Source organism: Choloepus didactylus, chromosome 18 (genome assembly GCF_015220235.1).
Source record: "Choloepus didactylus isolate mChoDid1 chromosome 18, mChoDid1.pri, whole genome shotgun sequence".
NCBI classification, from domain to species: domain Eukaryota; kingdom Metazoa; phylum Chordata; class Mammalia; order Pilosa; family Megalonychidae; genus Choloepus; species Choloepus didactylus.
In genome coordinates, this window is record NC_051324.1 from 37,449,014 (window position 1) to 37,470,434 (window position 21,421).

Sequence of the window (21,421 nt, forward strand, 5' to 3'; positions counted from 1 at the left end):
ACGGCCACCACAGAGTTGCTTAAAGATGCTGTTTAAAGTCTTGATTTTAATGAGACAGTCTTTCCTTGTTTTTTAAGAGTCCACATTCTTCCCATTCTTATGTGTACATGTAATGTGAATGTGTTACTTCTTTCACCAAAAAACTGTTAAATTGATGATGCAATTTATAATTAATATCATCTTACAACCAAGGAAATACAATGATAATAAGAATATAAGTTTATACCTGTAGTAGATTAAATCTGTTTTCCACAAAAATATCCTTTCATTTATGTAAATAGATTTAGCTGCTGAAATATGTTTTAAAGTTAGTATCTGTTTTTTTTCCTCAATAATTTTTTTTTATTTTGAAATAAATTCAAAGTTATAGGAACAGTTGCAAAAACAATACTAACCCCATGCACAGAATTCCATCATATCCTGACCCCCCTCCCCTGATAGCCCAATCCACCAACTTAACATGCTGTCACATTGCTATTTCTTTCCCTCCCTCCCTCCCTCCTTATCTATCATCCGTCATCTATTGTGCTGTCTTCTGAACATATGAGAGCTATCTGCACACACCCTTGAACAAACACTATAATTCACATATACACTTCCCATGAATAAGAACATTCTTTTATGCAATCCCATTAAGCGCAGCTAAGAAGTACAAGAGATTCAACAATGATACAAAGCTTACATTCTATATTTCCTTTTCCTTATGTCTGTTTTTTTTAATCTTCATTTTATTGAGATATATTCACATACCACACAGTCATACAAAACAAATCGTACATTCGATTGTTCACAGTACCATTACATAGTTGTACATTCATCACCTAAATCAATCCCTGACACCTTCATTAGCACATTAAGATACTCTCTAATATCTCTTTAAGATATATAAGGTATTCTAAGATATTCTCTAATTCTGGCCTATTGCCAATTAAATATTTTGTCAAGGGCATACATGAAAAGTACATCTTGAGAATATATTATTTGATTTTTCTCAACATCTCTCAATTACTTTGCACTCTAATCTTAATTCTTTAGATCATTGACAGATATTCAAGATCTGTCTAGTATCTCCAATGAACAAGACCGTTCTTTTAAGGAAACCTCAAGCAAAACTCCCAGAATAAGCCATGCACCTACTAGTGTCAGCACTCCGCTCAGCTCAGGTAATCTCCCACAGGGAAGAGAAATGCTTTGGGAGAGGAGCTAACTTGGCTCCTGGCATCCAGGCCTCAGGGCAGACCCAATGGCTGTTTTTCTCATGGTGAGGTGGTATTTCTTTAGGGCCAAAGCTGAAGGGGATATGGGAGGCCAGGTAGAATTGGTGGTGGTTGCTGCTGGGTTTTTGATGGCAGTGGTAGAGACATGCAAATTCTACTCTGTACTCTAAGCACTATTGAATTTAGTGCAAAAACATTGGATTGTCTAGAGTTTGCGACTTCAACAGTACCTTGTGCTGAAACTTACATATTTCTGAGTCCTATATCAGTACACAACCAGCATCAGATATCCTTTCTTTAGTGTCCTTATTACCTGTATATTTGTTGTTCTAAAAATCTCCCTTTATTTTGATGGTGATGCTTGGAGATAGTCATTTTTTTTTTTTATCCCTTGAGGAGCTATGTCTCAGATCAGTACTTATTTCGGTTATAAACAATCTGGAAAATCCCTGGTACAGATATTGAAGGTTTTTTTGTTTGTTTGTTGTTTAATAATGTAAAGGATTCAAACACTAACTGCCCTCTTTTCTACAATAGGGTAAATTTCTTCAGCTGTCAGTTGGTATAAAGATTTTCTTGAAAGTATTACATTTACAATTAAAACAGGGTCTACTTCTTGCTGGAACAGTCAAGAATCCATTCAAACCTTACCTGATAAAGTTACAAGTGTCCAGGAGAAAATGAAGAGACTGGATTCTCTCCTTAGGCCCTCGGAAACCCCGCCTTCAAAATGGACTGACTTCGTAAGTGCACAAATTCTGCATTACACACTCATGGGGTCAGCCTAAAGGGCTCAGTGATCCAAAGTAAAAAGATGTCTCTAAATCCATTTCTTTTAATTGAGATTGTTCACATACCATACAATTATCCAAAGATCTAAAGTGTACAATCAGTTGCCCTTGGTACCATCATACAGCTGTGCATCCATCACCAGAATTATTTTTTTTTCAATTTTTAGAATGTTTTTATTACTCCAGAAAAGAAATAAAGACAAAAAAAGGAGACTCAAATCCTCTCATACCCCTAACCACCACCCCCTCCATTGTTGATTCATCGTTTTGGTTTAGTACATTTGTTACTGTTGATGAAAGAATGTTAAAATACTACTAACTGTAGTATATAGTTTGCAATAGGTATATATATTTTTTCCTATATGCCCCTCTATTATTAACTTCTTTAGTGTCATACATTTGTTTTAGTTCATGAGAGATTTCTAATATTTGTGCATTTAATCACGGACCTTGTCCACCACAAGATTCACTGTTTTATACATTCCTATCTTTTAACCTCCAACTTTCCTTCTGGTAACATACGTGACTCTGAGTTTACCCTTTCCACTACCTTCACACACCATTCAGCACTGTTAGTTATTCTCACAACATGCTACCATCACCTCTGTCCATTTCCAAATGTTTAAGTTCCCCCTAGTTGAACATTCTGCTCATAAGCAACCACTCTCCATTCTTTAGCCTTGTTCTATATCCTGGTAACTTATATTTCATGTCTGTGAGTTCACATATTATAATTAGTTCATATCAGTGAGACCCTGCAATATTTGTCCTTATGTGTCTGTCTTATTTCACTCAATATAGTGCCCTCGAGGTTTCTTCATCAACCCATTTTTTTCTAAGATGGTTTTGTTCACACACCATACATTCTATCCTAAGTAAACAATCGTTGGTTCCCTGTATTTATGTATTTATGTATTCAGCATCATCGCCACTATCTGTATAAGGACATCTCCATGTTTTCCACAAGGAAGGAGGAAGAGTCAAAGAAGATAGAGAGACAAAAGAAAAAGAAAAAAGAGAGAAAAATGACAGCTAGAAAGCAACAAAAAAAGAGATAGCATTAAATTAAAGTAGAATAGTCAGACAACATCACCAATGCCAGGAGTCCCGTACCCTTCCCCTATGTCCCCCCCACCCCCATATGCATTTAGCTTTGGTATATTGCCTTTGTTATATGAAAGGAAGTGTAATACAATGTTTCTGTTAATTACAGTCTCTGGTTTGCATTGATTGTATTTTCCCCCCAATCCCACCCTATTTTTAACACCTTGCAATGTTGACGTTCATTTGTTCTACCTCATGTAAAAACACATTTGTACCTTTTATTACAATCGATGAGCACCGTAGGTTTCACTGAGTTATACAGTCCCAGTCTTTATCTTTCTTCCTTCCTTCTGGTGTCCCACATGGTCCTAACCTTCCTCTTTCAACCATACTCACAGTCATCTTTGTTCAGTGTACTTACATTGCTGTGCTGCTATCTCCCAAAATTGTTTTCCAAACATCTCACTCCTGTCTTTTCCTTTCTGTCTGCAGTGCTTCCTTGTGTTCCTGTAGAGCAGGTATCTTGTTCACAAACTGTCATTGTCTGTCAGAATATTTTAAGCTCTTCCTCATATTGGAGGGACAGTTTTGCCAGATATAGGATTCTTAGTTGGTGGTTTTTCTCCTTCAGTATCTTAAATATATCACCCTACTTCCTTCTTGCCCCATGGTTTCTATTGAGAAATCCACATATAGTCTTATCAAGCTTCCTTTGTATGTGATGGATCACTTTTCTCTTGCTGCTTTCAGGATTCTCTCTTTATCTTTGACGTTTGATTAATCTGATTATTGAGTGTCTTGGCATAGGCCTATTCAGGTCTATTCTGTTTGGGTATGCTGCACTTCTTGGATCTGTACTTTTATGTCTTTCATAAGAGATGGGAAATTTTCATTGATTAATTGCTCTATTATTGCTTCTGCCCCTTTTCCCTTCTCCTGCATTTCATGTTGTCCTTCAGTTCCCGGAGACGTTGCTCATATTTTTCCATTCTTTTCTTTATCCTTTTGTGTTCTTTCAGGTGTCTTGTTCTCCAGTTCCTGAGTGTTTTCTTCTGTCTCTTGAGATTTGCTGTTGTATGTTTCCATTGTGTCTTTCATCCCTTGTGTTGTGCCTTTCATTTCCATAGATTCTGCCAGTTGTTTATTCAAACTTTCGATTTCTACCTTATGTACGCTCAGTGTTTTCATTATATGCTTCATCTCTTTTGCCATATCTTCCCTAAACTTCTTGAATTGATTTAGCATTAGTTGTTTAAATTCCTGTATCTCAGTTGAAGTGTAAGTTTGTTCCTTTGACTGGGCCATAACTTTGTTTTTCTTAGTGTTGGTTGTAGTTTTCTGTTCTCTAGGCATCTGGTTTCCTTGGTTACCCCAATCAGGTTTTCCCAGACCAGAACAGACTCAGGTCTTGGAAGGAGGCAATAGTTTCTGGTTTCCCTGAGGGTGTCTTAGAAGATTGATATACCCTATGAGGCCTCAAGTCACTGTGCTTTTCTGCCCAGCAGGTGGCGCCTGTCAGCCTGTAGCCCCTGACTGGTGTAAGGAGGTGTGGCACATGGTCTGGTTCTGAATGGAAGGCGGGTAGTAGAGCTTGGCACCACCCTTGTTGGGGATTGAATCCTGTCACCCACAAAAAGTATGTTCAGGTCCCAATCTGTGGTCTTCTGGGTGTGAACCCATTTGTTAATAAAATGTTTAAAGATGTTATTAGTTAAGGTGTGCCCAAACTTAATGAGGTCAGGCCTTAATCCAATATGGCCGAAGGCCTTTAAACAAAGGAAATTGGACACGGGAAAAGAAGCCATGGGGAGCAGCCAGAAACTGAAAGTCGTCAGAACTCAGAAGAGAGGAAAAGACACTACCACGTGCATTGCTATGAAACAGAAAAGCCAAGGAAGCCCAAAAATTGCCAGCCAACCAGAAGACACTGATCCCAGGAGGAAGCAAACCTTCTAGCCTCTGAAACTGTGAACTAATAAATTCCTTTTATTAAGCCAATCCATTGTGTGGTATTTATTTGTTCTAGCAGCCAGGAAACTAAAACAGCCCTCAATGAAACTTGTAAACTTGCTTGGGCATTTCCTTTCTCTTCTGGGTTCCGATGACTTTCAGTGTCTGGCTGCTCCCCATGGCTTCTCTTCTCATGTCCAATTTCCTTTGCTTAAGTAAAGAAATGACAAGGAATATTTCTGTTTTCATCCAGGCTGTTCATTGGACAGGTTCTAAGTGCCAGGCACCATATCAGGCCCTCTTCTAGTGTGAATAAGAAAGACATAGTCCCTGCCCCAAAGGACCTCCCTACCTAGTGAGAAAGATGGGCCTGATGTAAAACAAAGGGGTAAGTACTGAGTGCTGAGGAGGCAGAGGGGGAAGAAATCTTCCTAGTGGAGGTGGTGTTTGAACAATGAGTTTGACTTAAGCATCGACCCAAGTGGCTTCTTTCATTGATAATACGCAAGCTTAATCTTGGAAATGATTGAACTACATATGCCCTTTTAGCTCAATACATGTGTCAGTTGCTGTGTTTATGTCTTACTTATAGAAAAGGTTGTCTGCATTTACTGGAGCTGGTTCTTCCGTGACTAAGGCACCTGCCACATCACTCCCTGCCACCCAGAGAAGGAGCCTGCCTAAAGGTACCCAGGTTTAATATCAAAATAGTTCATAATAATACCCAATCAAGGAAGCCTTAGTCTTATCTTTGATACTATATTGATTAAAACAAAAATACACTTTTCCCCTTGATTATAAAAATAAAACACTCATTGCAGAAAACTTGGGAGAAGAAAAGCTTAAAAAAGAAAATAAAAACTACTGTTTATCAACATTTTTAAACTCGTGCTGTATTTCATGTTTTTAGAAATATATAAAAATATATTTTTAACTTGATATCATATCATATATATCAGTTTTAGCCTATTTTTCCCCTTAATATGATATTTTGAGGATTTTCCCTTGTCATTAAAAATTATTCATAAATATATGTAATGGCCATATTATAATCCTTTCTGCATGTCACTTGACCATTCCCTTATGTTGAGGGTTTATGTTGTTTTCCAATTTTTGCTCTTTGCATATGTCTTCATCTGTACCGCCGATCCTTTCCTAACGATAGATTCTTAGAAGACAATTTCCAAGTTAAAGGGTATGGGAGAGTTAATAGTTCTTGAGGCATATTGCCTTTACTACATTAGTTTTAATGTCATGTTTTTGGTACAACTCTTGGAGTTTCCCTCAAGGAATAAGAATTTTGTGAATTATGTTGAGGGTTTTTGGCTAATGTTATTATCAAGCAGTTGGGCTAGGGAACCCCAGAATATGGTTGAACCTGTACCCTCTGACCTGATCATCTATAAAACAAGACCTCCTTGTTTGTGGTTTTGTTCATTCTGACTGGTCTAGAACCTCTGTATCCTTCCAGTAGTCCTAGTTCAGATTGGGCCCCCAGCCTCTCAGTACAAATTTGAGCCTCACCTACCCAAAGTATTCTTAAGAAGAGAGGGGCATAGATTAAGCAGGATTGGGATAAGGGATTGTTAGGTCCAGAACCGTTCAAGAATTCACATAACGCAGCGAGTCATGGTTTAAGTAGAGAGTTTAAGGTTTATTAGAGGAAGAAAGCAGAAGATAGCAGGTGGGAGCCATCAGAAAAGAAAGAAAGGAAAAAATGGCTGTGGCCCTCTATCTGAGAGCAGCATTTTTGAAAGGAAAAACCCACGTTGGGGAGGCGGGGCAAGATGGCAGACTGGTGAGCTGTAAGTTTTAGTTACTCCTCCAGGAAAGTAGGTAAAAAGCCAGGAACTGCGTGGACTGGACACCACAGAGCAATCTGTCTTTGGGCATACTTCATACAACACTCATGAAAACGTGGAACTGCTGAGATCAGCGAAATCTGTAAGTTTTTGCGGCCAGGGGACCCGCGCCCCTCCCTGCCAGGCTCAGTCCCGGGGGAGGAGGGGCTGTCAGCTCCGGGAAGGAGAAGGGAGAACTGCAGTGGCTGCTCTTATCGAAAACTCATTCTACTGATTCAAACTCCAACCATAGATAGACTGAGACCAGACACCAGAGACTCTGAGAGCAGCCAGCCCAGCAGAGAGGAGACAGGCATAGAAAAAAAACAACACGAAAAACTCCAAAATAAAAGCAGAGGATTTTTGGAGTTCTGGTGAACACAGAAAGGGGAAGGGCGGAGCTCAGGCCTTGAGGCGCATATGCAAATCCCGAAGCAAAGCTGATCTCTCTGCCCTGTGCACCTTTCCTTAATGGCCCTGGTTGCTTTGTCTATTAGCATTTCAAGAACCCATTAGATCTCTGAGGAGGGCCGTTTTTTTTTTTTTTTTTTTTAAATCCTTTTTGCTTTTTCTAAAACAATTACTCTAAGAAGCCCAATACAGAAAGCTTCAAAGAATTGCAATTTGGGCACGTCAAGTCAAGAGCAGAACTAAGAGAGCTCTGAGACAAAAGGCAATAATCCAGTGGCTGAGAAAATTCACTAAACAACACAACTTCCCAAGAAAAGGGGGGTGTCCGCTCACAGCCACCATCCTGGTGGACAGGAAACACTCCTGCCCATCGCCAGCCCCATAGCCCAGAGCTGCCCCAGACAACCCAGTGTGACGGAAGTGCTTCAAATAACAGGCACACACCACAAAACTGGGCGTGGACATTAGCCTTCCCTGCAACCTCAGCTGAATGTCCCAGAGCTGGGAAGGTGGAGCAGTGTGAATTAACAAAGCCCCATTCAGCCATCATTTGAGCAGACTGGGAGCCTCCCTACACAGCCCAGCAGCCCAGAACTGCCCTGGGGGGACGGCACTCACCTGTGACATAGCACAGTCATCCCTCAACAGAGGACCTGGGGTGCACATCCTGGAAGAGGGGCCCACTTGCAAGTCTCAGGAGCCATACGCCAATACCAAAGACTTGTGGGTCAGTGGCAGAGACAAACTGTGGCAGGACTGAACTGAAGGATTAGACTATTGCAGCAGCTTTAAAACTCTAGGATCATCAGGGAGATTTGATTGTTAGGGCCACCCCCCCTCCCCGACTGCCCAGAAACACGCCCCACATACAGGGCAGGCAACACCAACTACACACGCAAGCTTGGTACACCAATTGGACCCCACAAGACTCACTCCCCCACTCACCAAAAAGGCTAAGCAGGGGAGATCTGGCTTGTGGAGAACAGGTGGCTCGTGGACGCCACCTGCTGGTTAGTTAGAGAAAGTGTACTCCACGAAGCTGTAGATCTGATAAATTAGAGATAAGGACTTCAATAGGTCTACAAACCCTAAAAGAATCCTATCAAGTTCAGCAAATGCCACGAGGCCAAAAACAACAGAAAATTATAAAGCATATGAAAAAACCAGACGATATGGATAACCCAAGCCCAAGCACCCAAATCAAAATACCAGAAGAGACACAGCACCTAGAGCAGCTACTCAAAGAACTAAAGATGAACAATCAGACCATAGTACGGGATATGAAGGAAATCAAGAAGACCCTAGAAGAGCATAAAGAAGACATTGCAAGACTAAATAAAAAAATAGATGATCTTATGGAAATTAAAGAAACTGTTGACCAAATTAAAAAGATTCTGGACACTCATAGTACAAGACTAGAGGAAGCTGAACAACGAATCAGTGACCTGGAAGATGACAGAATGGAAAATGAAAGCATAAAAGAAAGAATGGGGAAAAAAATTGAAAAACTCGAAATGGACCTCAGGGATATGATAGATAATATGAAACGTCCGAATATAAGACTCATTGGTGTCCCAGAAGGGGAAGAAAAGGGTAAAGGTCTAGGAAGAGTATTCAAAGAAATTGTTGGGGAAAACTTCCCAAATCTTCTAAACAACATAAATACACAAATCATAAATGCTCAGCGAACTCCAAATAGAATAAATCCAAAAAAACCCACTCCGAGACATATACTGATCACACTGTCAAACATAGAAGAGAAGGAGCAAGTTCTGAAAGCAGCAAGAGAAAAGCAATTCACCACATACAAAGGAAACAGCATAAGACTAAGTAGTGACTACTCAGCAGCCACCATGGAGGCAAGAAGCCAGTGGCACGATATATTTAAAATTCTGAGTGAGAGGAATTTCCAGCCAAGAATACTTTATCCAGCAAAGCTCTCCTTCAAATTTGAGGGAGAGCTTAAATTTTTCACAGACAAAGAAATGCTGAGAGAATTTGCTAACAAGAGACCTGCCCTACTGGAGATACTAAAGGGAGCCCTACAGACAGAGAAACAAAGACAGGACAGAGAGACTTGGAGAAAGGTTCAGTACTAAAGAGATTCGGTATGGGTACAATAAAGGATATTAATAGAGAGAGGGAAAAATATGGCAAACATAATCCAAAGGATAAGATGGCCGATTCAAGAAATGCCTTCACGGATTTAACGTTGAATGTAAATGGATTAAACTCCCCAATTAAAAGATATAGATTCGCAGAATGGATCAAAAAAAATGAACCATCAATATGTTGCATACAAGAGACTCATCTTAGACACAGGGACACAAAGAAACTGAAAGTGAAAGGATGGAAAAAAATATTTCATGCAAGCTACAGCCAAAAGAAAGCAGGTGTAGCAATATTAATCTCAGATAAAATAGACTTCAAATGCAGGGATGTTTTGAGAGACAAAGAAGGGCACTACATACTAATAAAAGGGGCAATTCAGCAAGAAGAAATAACAATCGTAAATGTCTATGCACCCAATCAAGGTGCCACAAAATACATGAGAGAAACACTGGCAAAACTAAAGGAAGCAATTGATGTTTCCACAATAATTGTGGGAGACTTCAACACATCACTCTCTCCTATAGATAGATCAACCAGACAGAAGACCAATAAGGAAACTGAAAACCTAAACAATCTGATAAATGAATTAGATTTAACAGACATCTACAGGACATTACATCCCAAATCACCAGGATACACATACTTTTCTAGTGCTCACGGAACTTTCTCCAGAATAGATCATATGCTGGGACATAAAACAAGCCTCAATAAATTTAAAAAGATTGAAATTATTCAAAGCACATTCTCTGACCACAATGGAATACAATTAGAAGTCAATAACCATCAGAGACTTAGAAAATTCACAAATACCTGGAGGTTAAACAACACACTCCTAAACGATCAGTGGGTTAAAGAAGAAATAGCAAGAGAAATTGCTAAATATATAGAGACGAATGAAAATGAAAACACAACATACCAAAACCTATGGGATGCAGCAAAAGCAGTGCTAAGGGGGAAATTTATAGCACTAAACGCATATATTAAAAAGGAAGAAAGAGCCAAAATCAAACAACTAATGGATCAACTGAAGAAGCTAGAAAATGAACAGCAAACCAATCCTAAACCAAGTAGAAGAAAAGAAATAACAGGATTAAAGCAGAAATAAATGACATAGAGAACAAAAAAACAACAGAGAGGATAAATATCACCAAAAGTTGGTTCTTTGAGAAGATCAACAAGATTGACAAGCCCCTAGCTAGACTGACAAAATCAAAAAGAGAGAAGACCCATATAAACAAAATAATGAATGAAAAAAGGTGACATAACTGCAGATCCTGAAGAAATTAAAAAAATTATAAGAGGATATTATGAACAACTGTATGGCAACAAACTGGACAATGTAGAAGAAATGGACAATTTCCTGGAAACATATGAACAACCTAGACTGACCAGAGAAGAAATAGAAGACCTCAACCAACCCATCACAAGCAAAGAGATCCAATTAGTCATCAAAAATCTTCCCACAAATAAATGCCCAGGGCCAGATGGCTTCACAGGGGAATTCTACCAAACTTTCCAGAAAGAACTGACACCAATCTTACTCAAACTCTTTCAAAACATTGAAGAAAATGGAACACTACCTAACTCATTTTATGAAGCTAACATCAATCTAATACCAAAACCAGGCAAAGATGCTACAAAAAAGGAAAACTACCGGCCAATCTCCCTAATGAATATAGATGCAAAAATCCTCAACAAAATACTTGCAAATCGAATCCAAAGACACATTAAAAAAATCATACACCATGACCAAGTGGGGTTCATTCCAGGCATGCAAGGATGGTTCAACATAAGAAAAACAATCAATGTATTACAACACATTAAAAACTCGAAAGGGAAAAATCAATTGATCATCTCAATAGATGCTGAAAAAGCATTTGACAAAATCCAACATCCCTTTTTGATAAAAACACTTCAAAAGGTAGGAATTGAAGGAAACTTCCTCAACATGATAAAGAGCATATATGAAAAACCCACAGCCAGCATAGTACTCAATGGTGAGAGACTGAAAGCCTTCCCTCTAAGATCAGGAACAAGACAAGGATGCCTGCTGTCACCACTGTTATTCAACATTGTGCTGGAAGTGCTAGCCAGGGCAGTCCGGCAAGACAAAGAAATAAAAGGCATCCAGATTGGAAAAGAAGAAGTAAAACTGTCATTGTTTGCAGATGATATGATCTTATATCTAGAAAACCCTGAGAAATCAACGATACACCTACTAGAGCTAATAAATTTAGCAAAGTAGCGGGATACAAGATTAATGCACATAAGTCGGTAATGTTTCTATATGCTAGAAATGAACAAACTGAAGAGACACTCAAGAAAAAGATACCATTTTCAATAGCAACTAAAAAAATCAAGTACCTAGGAATAAACTTAACCAAAGATGTAAAAGACCTATACAAAGAAAACTACATAACTCTACTAAAAGAAATAGAAGGGGACCTTAAAAGATGGAAAAATATTCCATGTTCATGGATAGGAAGGCTAAATGTCATTAAGATGTCAATTCTACCCAAACTCATCTACAGATTCAATGCAATCCCAATCAAAATTCCAACAACCTACTTTGCAGACTTGGAAAAGCTAGTTATCAAATTTATTTGGAAAGGGAAGATGCCTCGAATTGCTAAAGACACTCTAAAAAAGAAAAACGAAGTGGGAGGACTTACACTCCCTGACTTTGAAGCTTATTATAAAGCCACAGTTGCCAAAACAGCATGGTACTGGCACAAAGATAGACATATAGATCAATGGAATCGAATTGAGAATTCAGAGATAGACCCTCAGATCTATGGCCGACTGATCTTTGATAAGGCCCCCAAAGTCACCGAACTGAGCCATAATCGTCTTTTCAACAAATGGGGCTGGGAGAGTTGGATATCCATATCCAAAAGAATGAAAGAGGACCCCTACCTCACCCCCTACACAAAAATTAACTCAAAATGGACCAAAGATCTCAATATAAAAGAAAGTACCATTAAACTCCTAGAAGATAATGTAGGAAAACATCTTCAAGACCTTGTATTAGGAGGCCACTTCCTAGACTTTACACCCAAAGCACAAGCAACAAAAGAGAAAATAGATAAATGGGAACTCCTCAAGCTTACAAGTTTCTGCACCTCAAAGGAATTTCTCAAAAAGGTAAAGAGGCAGCCAACTCAATGGGAAAAAATTTTTGGAAACCATGTATCTGACAAAAGACTGATATCTTGCATATACAAAGAAATCCTACAACTCAATGACAATAGTACAGACAGCCCAATTATAAAATGGGCAAAAGATATGAAAAGACAGTTCTCTGAAGAGGAAATACAAATGGCCAAGAAACACATGAAAAAATGTTCAGCTTCACTAGCTATTAGAGAGATGCAAATTAAGACCACAATGAGATACCATCTAACACCGATTAGAATGGCTGCCATTAAACAAACAGGAAACTACAAATGCTGGAGGGGATGTGGAGAAATTGGAACTCTTATTCATTGTTGGTGGGACTGTATAATGGTTCAGCCACTCTGGAAGTCAGTCTGGCAGTTCCTTAGAAAACTAGATATAGAGCTACCATTCGATCCAGCCATTGCACTTCTCGGTATATACCCGGAAGATCGGAAAGCAGTGACACGAACAGATATCTGCACGCCAATGTTTATAGCAGCATTATTCACAATTGCCAAGAGATGGAAACAACCCAAATGTCCTTCAGCAGATGAGTGGATAAATAAAATGTGGTATATACACACGATGGAATACTACGCGGCAGTAAGAAGGAACGATCTGGTGAAACATATGACAACATGGATGAACCTTGAAGACATAATGCTGAGCGAAATAAGCCAGGCACAAAAAGAGAAATATTATATGCTACCACTAATGTGAACTTTGAAAAATGTAAAACAAATGGTTTATAATGTAGAATGTAGGGGAACTAGCAGTAGAGAGCAATTAAGGAAGGGGGAACAATAATCCAAGAAGAACAGATAAGCTATTTAACGTTCTGGGGATGCCCAGAAATGACTATGGTCTGTTAATTTCTGATGGATGTAGTAGGAACAAGTTCACTGAAATGTTGCTATATTATGTAACTTTCTTGGGGTAAAGTAGGAACATGTTGGAAGTTAAGCAGTTATCTTAGGTTACTTGTCTTTTTCTTACTCCCTTGTTATGGTCTCTTTGAAATGTTCTTTTATTGTATGTTTGTTTTCTTTTTAACTTTTTTTTTCATACAGTTGATTTAAAAAAGAAGGGAAAGTTAAAAAAAAAAAAAAAAGAAAGAAAAAAGACAAACAAGGAAAAAAAAAAAAAGATGTAGTGCCCCCTTGAGGAGCCTGTGGAGAATGCAGGGGTATTCGCCTACCCCACCTCCATGGTTGCTAACATGACCACAGACATAGGGGACTGGTGGTTTGATGGGTTGAGCCCTCTACCATAAGTTTTACCCTTGGGAAGACGGTTGCTGCAAAGGAGAGGCTAGGCCTCCCTGTATTTGTGCCTAAGAGTCTCCTCCTGAATGCCTCTTTGTTGCTCAGATGTGGCCCTCTCTCTATGGCTAAGCCAACTTGAAAGGTGAAATCACTGCCCTCCCCCCTACGTGGGATCAGACACCCAGGGAAGTGAATCTCCCTGGCAACGTGGAATATGACTCCCGGGGAGGAATGTAGACCCGGCATCGTGGGATGGAGAACATCTTCTTGACCAAAAGGGGGATGTGAAAGGAAATGAAATAAGCTTCAGTGGCAGAGAGATTCCAAAACGAGCCGAGAGATCACTCTGGTGGGCACTCTTACGCACACTTTAGACAACCTTTTTTAGGTTCTAAAGAATTGGGGTAGCAGGTGGTGGATACCTGAAACTATTAAACTACAACCCAGAACCCATGAATCTCGAAGACAGTTGTATAAAAATGTAGCTTATGAGGGGTGACAGTGGGATTGGGAATACCATAAGGACCAAACTCCACTTTGTCTAGTTTATGGATGGATGTGTAGAAAAGTAGGGGAAGGAAACAAACAGACAAAGGTACCCAGTGTTCTTTTTTACTTCAATTGCTCTTTTTCACTCTAATTATTATTATTGTTATTTTTGTGTGTGTGCTAATGAAGGTGTCAGGGATTGATTTAGGTGATGAATGTACAACTATGTAATGGTACTGTAAACAATCGAAAGTACAATTTGTTTTGTATGACTGCGTGGTATGTGAATATATCTCAATAAAATGATGATTAAAAAAAAAAAAACAAAGCCCACGTTGGGTGTTGGGGGGGGAAGGGTCCTGCTGAGTGTGTTCTGGGGCCTCAATTGGGTGAGTGCTTATCAGTTTCTGCTGACTGGTTACTAGGGTTTTAACACACTACTCTTCTTTGATGTGCACTATATTATCTATGTGGAGGAAGCAGGCCTTTTAGCTTGTTTGTGGTCGTTCATCTTATGGGCGTATCTGATCTTGCCTTGTCTGCCCCCTGGGTCCAGGCACCACTGTGACTGGGATTTCTAAAACAGCCTTCAACCCTTAGTTTATGGCCCACCTGGTAAATCTATGAGATAAGCAGTAGGGCGCCTGGATTAGACATTCCTTCTATATGTTAGACTCTTTTTTTCTGGGGTCTGACATTCCTGCCTTTTATTTTTAATAAAAAATTGGTACGGGTTTGGGTAGAATTTTGGGTTAATGCTTTAACTTAGCTCAAAGCAACTTTTGTAGGGAATAGGGGCATCGCATTTGTCGCTTAGCTGCTTCTAGATGGACATGGACAGAGTTGAGTAAGAGTTGCTTTGAACTAAGTTCTAGCATTATTAGATTGATGTTTGGATATCTTCTGCTGAAACTGGCTGGTAGTGAGGCTTTTTTGTGGCTGGAGCAGATTTTCAATTTTTCGTTGTAGCAGTATATTTTTGGAGTTTTGCTGGTTGGTCATGGCTGCTGTTGACCTATTGGTAAATTTTATTAGACATTGTAAGAGGCAAGGAGCAAAAAGAAAAATTAATATAAGGATAATTACTGGCCCCATAAGGGGGAGTAGAATAGTTTGTAGAGGCATGGAGAAGAATGAAAGAAAAATTGAGAGAAAGTTTTATTGAATATTGCCTAGAAAAGAATGAAAATTTGAGAGAAAGTTTTATTGAATATCTTTTACTTACTTAGACTTACTCAGCAATTAAATTTCTCCTTTGTATGAGACATTTTCTTATTTTTAAGAAACGGTATCTTGTGAGCATCTTTTATAAAGGGGGAAGTGGGTGGAGGTTTTTTCTTGTAACTGCTTTTTGCTGAGCAAGGGTTAATAGATTCTTATGTTAATCTGGAAGATGCTTTGGACATAAACTTATACATATAATATAGGCAACAATTAACACAAACAAGTGACGACAAGCAGAATAAAAACTATGGTAATAAGGGCTATTTTCTATTTTATGGTAAATTTATTAACCACTTAGAAAATGCATTTAGTTCACTATAATTTTAATATTATTATTTTGCATATGATTTAATATTGAAGAGACATTGTTATATTTATTTGACATATATGTGTAGCACTGAATGCTAATGAATACTCAAGTTTTTCCTGAGCTGCATTGGGTGTTACGTTTACAATACCATACATGCTGTCCCCTCATAAGAGCAGGCCTTAGTGTTAATTATGTTTTTAAGTTTTAACCACATCACCCTGGCATTTACAGCTCCGGGAGGTATCTTCTTTGTGCAGTTGTAGTGCAGCGTCGTTGGTCCTCTGGGAAACAGGACGGTGGGTTCCAGGGTTCCGTTGGCTGTTCCACAGCACCCTCTGTCACCATGCATCAGAGCTAGTCTGGAGGCAATGTTCACTGAAAAGTTTAAGTGACTGAGTCTTTTTTGGCAGGCAGAGGCAAAGGTGTCTGTAGTAAAAGGTGTTTTTAGTAACAGCATGTGTTCATTTACTTCTGGAGCACGTCCATGTGATGTGGCTGACACCCTTATAGCTTTAGGGACTACAGAATGGGTCTTACCAATAACTCTAATGGGGAGAGAGCATGCAGGCACAGTACTAGGAGCTTGGTTTAAACATGCAAGCACTTCCATTAAAATAGAGGTCTAATTTTTCTTTACATTTTTAGTAGGGTTATCTTAGATAATGGGTAGAACATAATTTAAATTCTTGCCTTGCTTCTTTTTAAAAGTGTTTCTTTGTTGTTGAAGATGAAGCTTTGACTTGTAGCTAACTGCAAGCACTTTCAGAGAAGCATTAGAGTAAAACAATGTAATTTACAAGGAAATTTGGCTGTTTTTGTGACAGATAACACTTTAAAAATAACTGAAATTATAACTAGCAGTACTACATTGTTGTTTGTTGTTATGCACATCAGTAACCAAAAGAAGGTTAGAAGTTTTTAATTCTTATAACATTGTCTAAATGTTTCTTCTGCAACTTATAACATATTACATGAATTTAATCATTTTGCCTTTTACATTGATTATTGAGGAAAACATTTTATAACATTTTACTAAAAAATATAGGTTTAAACTTGTTAGAATATTGCCAAATAATTAAAACACTTTAGTTAATACATCTTGAAATAGTAATAAACAATTGTTGGCAAGGATTAATGGAATGTATAGGTGTTACATTGTTTCTCTTAAAAAATATGATTTAACTTTGCATGAATTTTGAAATTCGTGAAAGTATTTTGTTTTCTTGGTTTTGTTAAATTTTTTATAGCATATTGGCTCTATGAGTATGTTGATTACTATATTACTGAACAAGGTTGCAGTTATGAATAAGCTTTATAATCTTGTATAACAATTATTAAATTAGAGTATTTGAGAGGGTTTTGCTGTTTGCCATTTTATGGCTGCTTTTTATGCCCACCTTTTTATGTGCTTTAAGGTAGCTTCCTTGGTAGGTTTGGAACATATTAGGAGGATATGGGTTAAAGCTTTTGCTTTGTGATTACAAGGAGAAGTTTTTTTTAAATTTAATTACTTAGCAAAGTATTCTCTTGGATATATTTATTTGAGGCATGGATAGCTTAGAAAACAAATAATAATTTTATACATTTACAAAGTTTTATTTATTATAAAATGAGTAAACATAGTTTTATTTACTGGCTAAACAAGGCTGTTAAAGGGACTTTGTGCTAGTGTTACAGCTTTGTTTGTTACACTTCAAATCTGTGGTTTCTATTAGAAAAGGCCTGAGCCTTATCAGGTCGTTGTTTAGCCAGTTTGGGTGTGATGGTTAGGTTCATGTGTCAACTTGGCCAGGTGACCCAGCTGTCTGGTCAAGCAAACACTGGCCTAACAACTGCTGTGAGGACGTTTGAGGCTGGTTGATAATCCAACAGGCTGGTTTATTGGATCATCAGTCAATTGACTGCGGCTGTGACTGATGACTCATCAAAGGGCGTGCCTTCCACAATGAGAGAATGCAATTGGCTGGATTTGATCCAATTAATCAGTTGAAGACTTATAAGCAAGACAGATAGATGACCTTCACTTCTTCTTTGGCTGCCCAGTGAAGCATTTCCTGAGGAGTTCGTCGAAGTTGCTGGTTCGTTTCCTGAGGTTTGTTGACGGCTCTACAGAATTTGGACTCGTGCATACCCACAGTTGCGTGAGTCACTTTTACAATTTGATAATCAGAGACACCTCTCATTGATTCTGTTTCCCTAGAGAACCCTAACTAATACATTGGGTTTCATTAAGTAACCTCCTATTTAAATAAGAGTATAGGGACAGACAATAATTTAAATGTAAAGATGCTTAGTACAAGAATGTAAATAAACAGTCAAGGACATAATAATGTTAACATGAAGTGCAAGAAGTTATTTTGATAAAAGAGACTTTTTGCATCCTACACTGATTATTCAGAAAAACACTTCTACAACCTTTTATCAAGAAATAACACCTCAGTAATTGAAGGAAACCTTTTTTTTTTTTTTTTTTTTTTTTAATCATCATTTTATTGAGATATATTCACATACCACGCAGTCATACAAAACAAATTGTACTTTCGATTGTTTACAGTACCATTACATAGTTGTACATTCATCACCTAAATCAATCCCTGACACCTTCATTAGCACACACACAAAAATAACAAGAATAATAATTAGAGTGAAAAAGAGCAATTGAAGTAAAAAAGAACACTGGGTACCTTTGTCTGTTTGTTTCCTTCCCCTACTTTTCTACACATCCATCCATAAACTAGACAAAGTGGTGTTTGGTCCTTATGGCTTTCCCAATCCCATTGTCACCCCTCATAAGCTACATTTTTATACAACTGTCTTCGAGATTCATGGGTTCTGGGTTGTAGTTTGATAGTTTCAGGTATCCACCACCAGCTACCCCAATTCTTTAGAACCTAAAAAGGGGTGTCTAAAGTGTGCATAAGAGTGCCCACCAGAGTGACCTCTCGGCTCCTTTTGGAATCTCTCTGCCACTGAAGCTTATTTCATTTCCTTTCACATCCCCCTTTTGGTCAAGAAGATGTTCTCCGTCCCACGGTGCCAGGTCTACATTCCTCCCTGGGAGTCATATTCCACGTTGCCAGGGAGATTCACTTCCCTGGGTGTCTGATCCCACGTAGGGGGGAGGGCAGTGATTTCACCTTTCAAGTTGGCTTAGCCAGAGAGAGAGGGCCACATCTGAGCAACAAAGAGGCATTCAGGAGGAGACTCTTAGGCACAAATACAGGGAGGCCTAGCCTCTCCTTTGCAGCAACCGTCTTCCCAAGGGTAAAACTTATGGTAGAGGGCTCAACCCATCAAACCACCAGTCCCCTATGTCTGTGGTCATGTTAGCAACCATGGAGGTGGGGTAGGCGAATACCCCTGCATTCTCCACAGGCTCCTCAAGGGGGCACTACATCTTTTTTTTTTTTTTTTTTCCCCTTGTTTGTCTTTTTTCTTTTTTTTTTTTTTTAACTTTCCCTTCTTTTTTCAAATCACCTGTATGAAAAAAAAAGTTAAAAAGAAAACAAACATACAATAAAAGAGCATTTCAAAGAGACCATAGCAAGGGAGTAAGAAAAAGACAACTAACCTAAGATAACTGCTTAACTTCCAACATGTTCCTACTTTACCCCAAGAAAGTTACATAATATAGCAACATTTCAGTGAACTTGTTCCTACTACAACCATCAGAAATTAACAGACCATAGTCATTTCTGGGCATCCCCAGAACGTTAAATAGCTTATCTGTTCTTCCTGGATTATTGTTCCCCCTTCCTTAATTGCTCTCTACTGCTAGTTCCCCTACATTCTACATTATAAACCATTTGTTTTACATTTTTCAAAGTTCACATTAGTGGTAGCATATAATATTTCTCTTTTTGTGCCTGGCTTATTTCGCTCAGCATTATGTCTTCAAGGTTCATCCATGTTGTCATATGTTTCACCAGATCGTTCCTTCTTACTGCCGCGTAGTATTCCATCGTGTGTATATACCACATTTTATTTATTCACTCATCTGTTGAAGGACATTTGGGTTGTTTCCATCTCTTGGCAATTGTGAATAATGCTGCTATGAACATTGGCGTGCAGATATCTGTTCGTGTCACTGCTTTCCGATCTTCCGGGTATATACCGAGGAGTGCAATCGCTGGATCGAATGGTAGCTCTATATCTAGTTTTCTAAGGAACTGCCAGACTGACTTCCAGAGTGGCTGAACCATTATACAGTCCCACCAACAATGAATAAGAGTTCCAATTTCTCCACATCCCCTCCAGCATTTGTAGTTTCCTGTTTGTTTAATGGCAGCCATTCTAACCGGTGTTAGATGGTATCTCATTGTGGTCTTAATTTGCATCTCTCTAATAGCTAGTGAAGCTGAACATTTTTTCATGTGTTTCTTGGCCATTTGTATTTCCTCTTCAGAGAACTGTCTTTTCATATCTTTTGCCCATTTTATAATTGGGCTGTCTGTACTATTGTCATTGAGTTGTAGGATTTCTTTCTATATGCAAGATATCAGTCTTTTGTCAGATACATGGTTTCCAAAAATTTTTTCCCATTGAGTTGGCTGCCTCTTTACCTTTTTGAGAAATTCCTTTGAGGTGCAGAAACTTCTAAGCTTGAGGAGTTCCCATTTATCTATTTTCTCTTTTGTTGCTTGTGCTTTGGGTGTAAAGTCTAGGAAGTGGCCTCCTAATACAAGGTCTTGAAGATGTTTTCCTACATTATCTTCTAGGAGTTTTATGGTACTTTCTTTTATATTGAGATCTTTGGTCCATTTTGAGTTAATTTTTGTGTAGGGGGTGAGGTAGGGGTCCTCTTTCATTCTTTTGGATATGGATATCCAACTCTCCCAGCCCCATTTGTTGAAAAGACCATTATGGCTCAGTTCGGTGACTTTGGGGGCCTTATCAAAGATCAGTCGGCCATAGATCTGAGGGTCTATCTCTGAATTCTCAATTCGATTCCATTGATCTATATGTCTATCTTTGTGCCAGTACCATGCTGTCTTGGCAACTGTGGCTTTATAATAAGCTTCAAAGTCAGGGAGTGTAAGTCCTCCCACTTCGTTTTTCTTTTTTAGAGTGTCTTTAGCAATTCGAGGCATCTTCCCTTTCCAAATAAATTTGATAACTAGCTTTTCCAAGTCTGCAAAGTAGGTTGTTGGAATTTTGATTGGGATTGCATTGAATCTGTAGATGAGTTTGGGTAGAATTGACATCTTAATGACATTTAGCCTTCCTATCCATGAACATGGAATATTTTTCCATCTTTTAAGGTCCCCTTCTATTTCTTTTAGTAGAGTTATGTAGTTTTTCTTTGTATAGGTCTTTTACATCTTTGGTTAAGTTGATTCCTAGGTACTTGATTTTTTTAGTTGCTATTGAAAATGGTATCTTTTTCTTGAGTGTCTCTTCAGTTTGTTCATTTCTAGCATATAGAAACATTACTGACTTATGTGCATTAATCTTGTATCCCGCTACTTTGCTAAATTTGTTTATTAGCTCTAGTAGGTGTATCGTTGATTTCTCAGGGTTTTCTAGATATAAGATCATATCATCTGCAAACAATGACAGTTTTACTTCTTCTTTTCCAATTTGGATGCCTTTTATTTCTTTGTCTTGC

General features: G+C 38.5%; 1 protein-coding gene across 1 annotated transcript in view; it reads left to right on the forward strand.

Annotated features, from left to right (window-relative positions):
* TEX14 (testis expressed 14, intercellular bridge forming factor) overlaps positions 1-21,421 on the forward strand; it is a 108,342-nt gene that overhangs the window by 65,687 nt on the left and 21,234 nt on the right. The window contains exons 23-25 of the mRNA XM_037809976.1: positions 1,036-1,163; positions 1,824-1,960; positions 5,595-5,688. Coding sequence (XP_037665904.1) covers positions 1,036-1,163; positions 1,824-1,960; positions 5,595-5,688 — 359 coding nt within the window. The remainder of the gene's footprint in view (positions 1-1,035; positions 1,164-1,823; positions 1,961-5,594; positions 5,689-21,421) is intronic.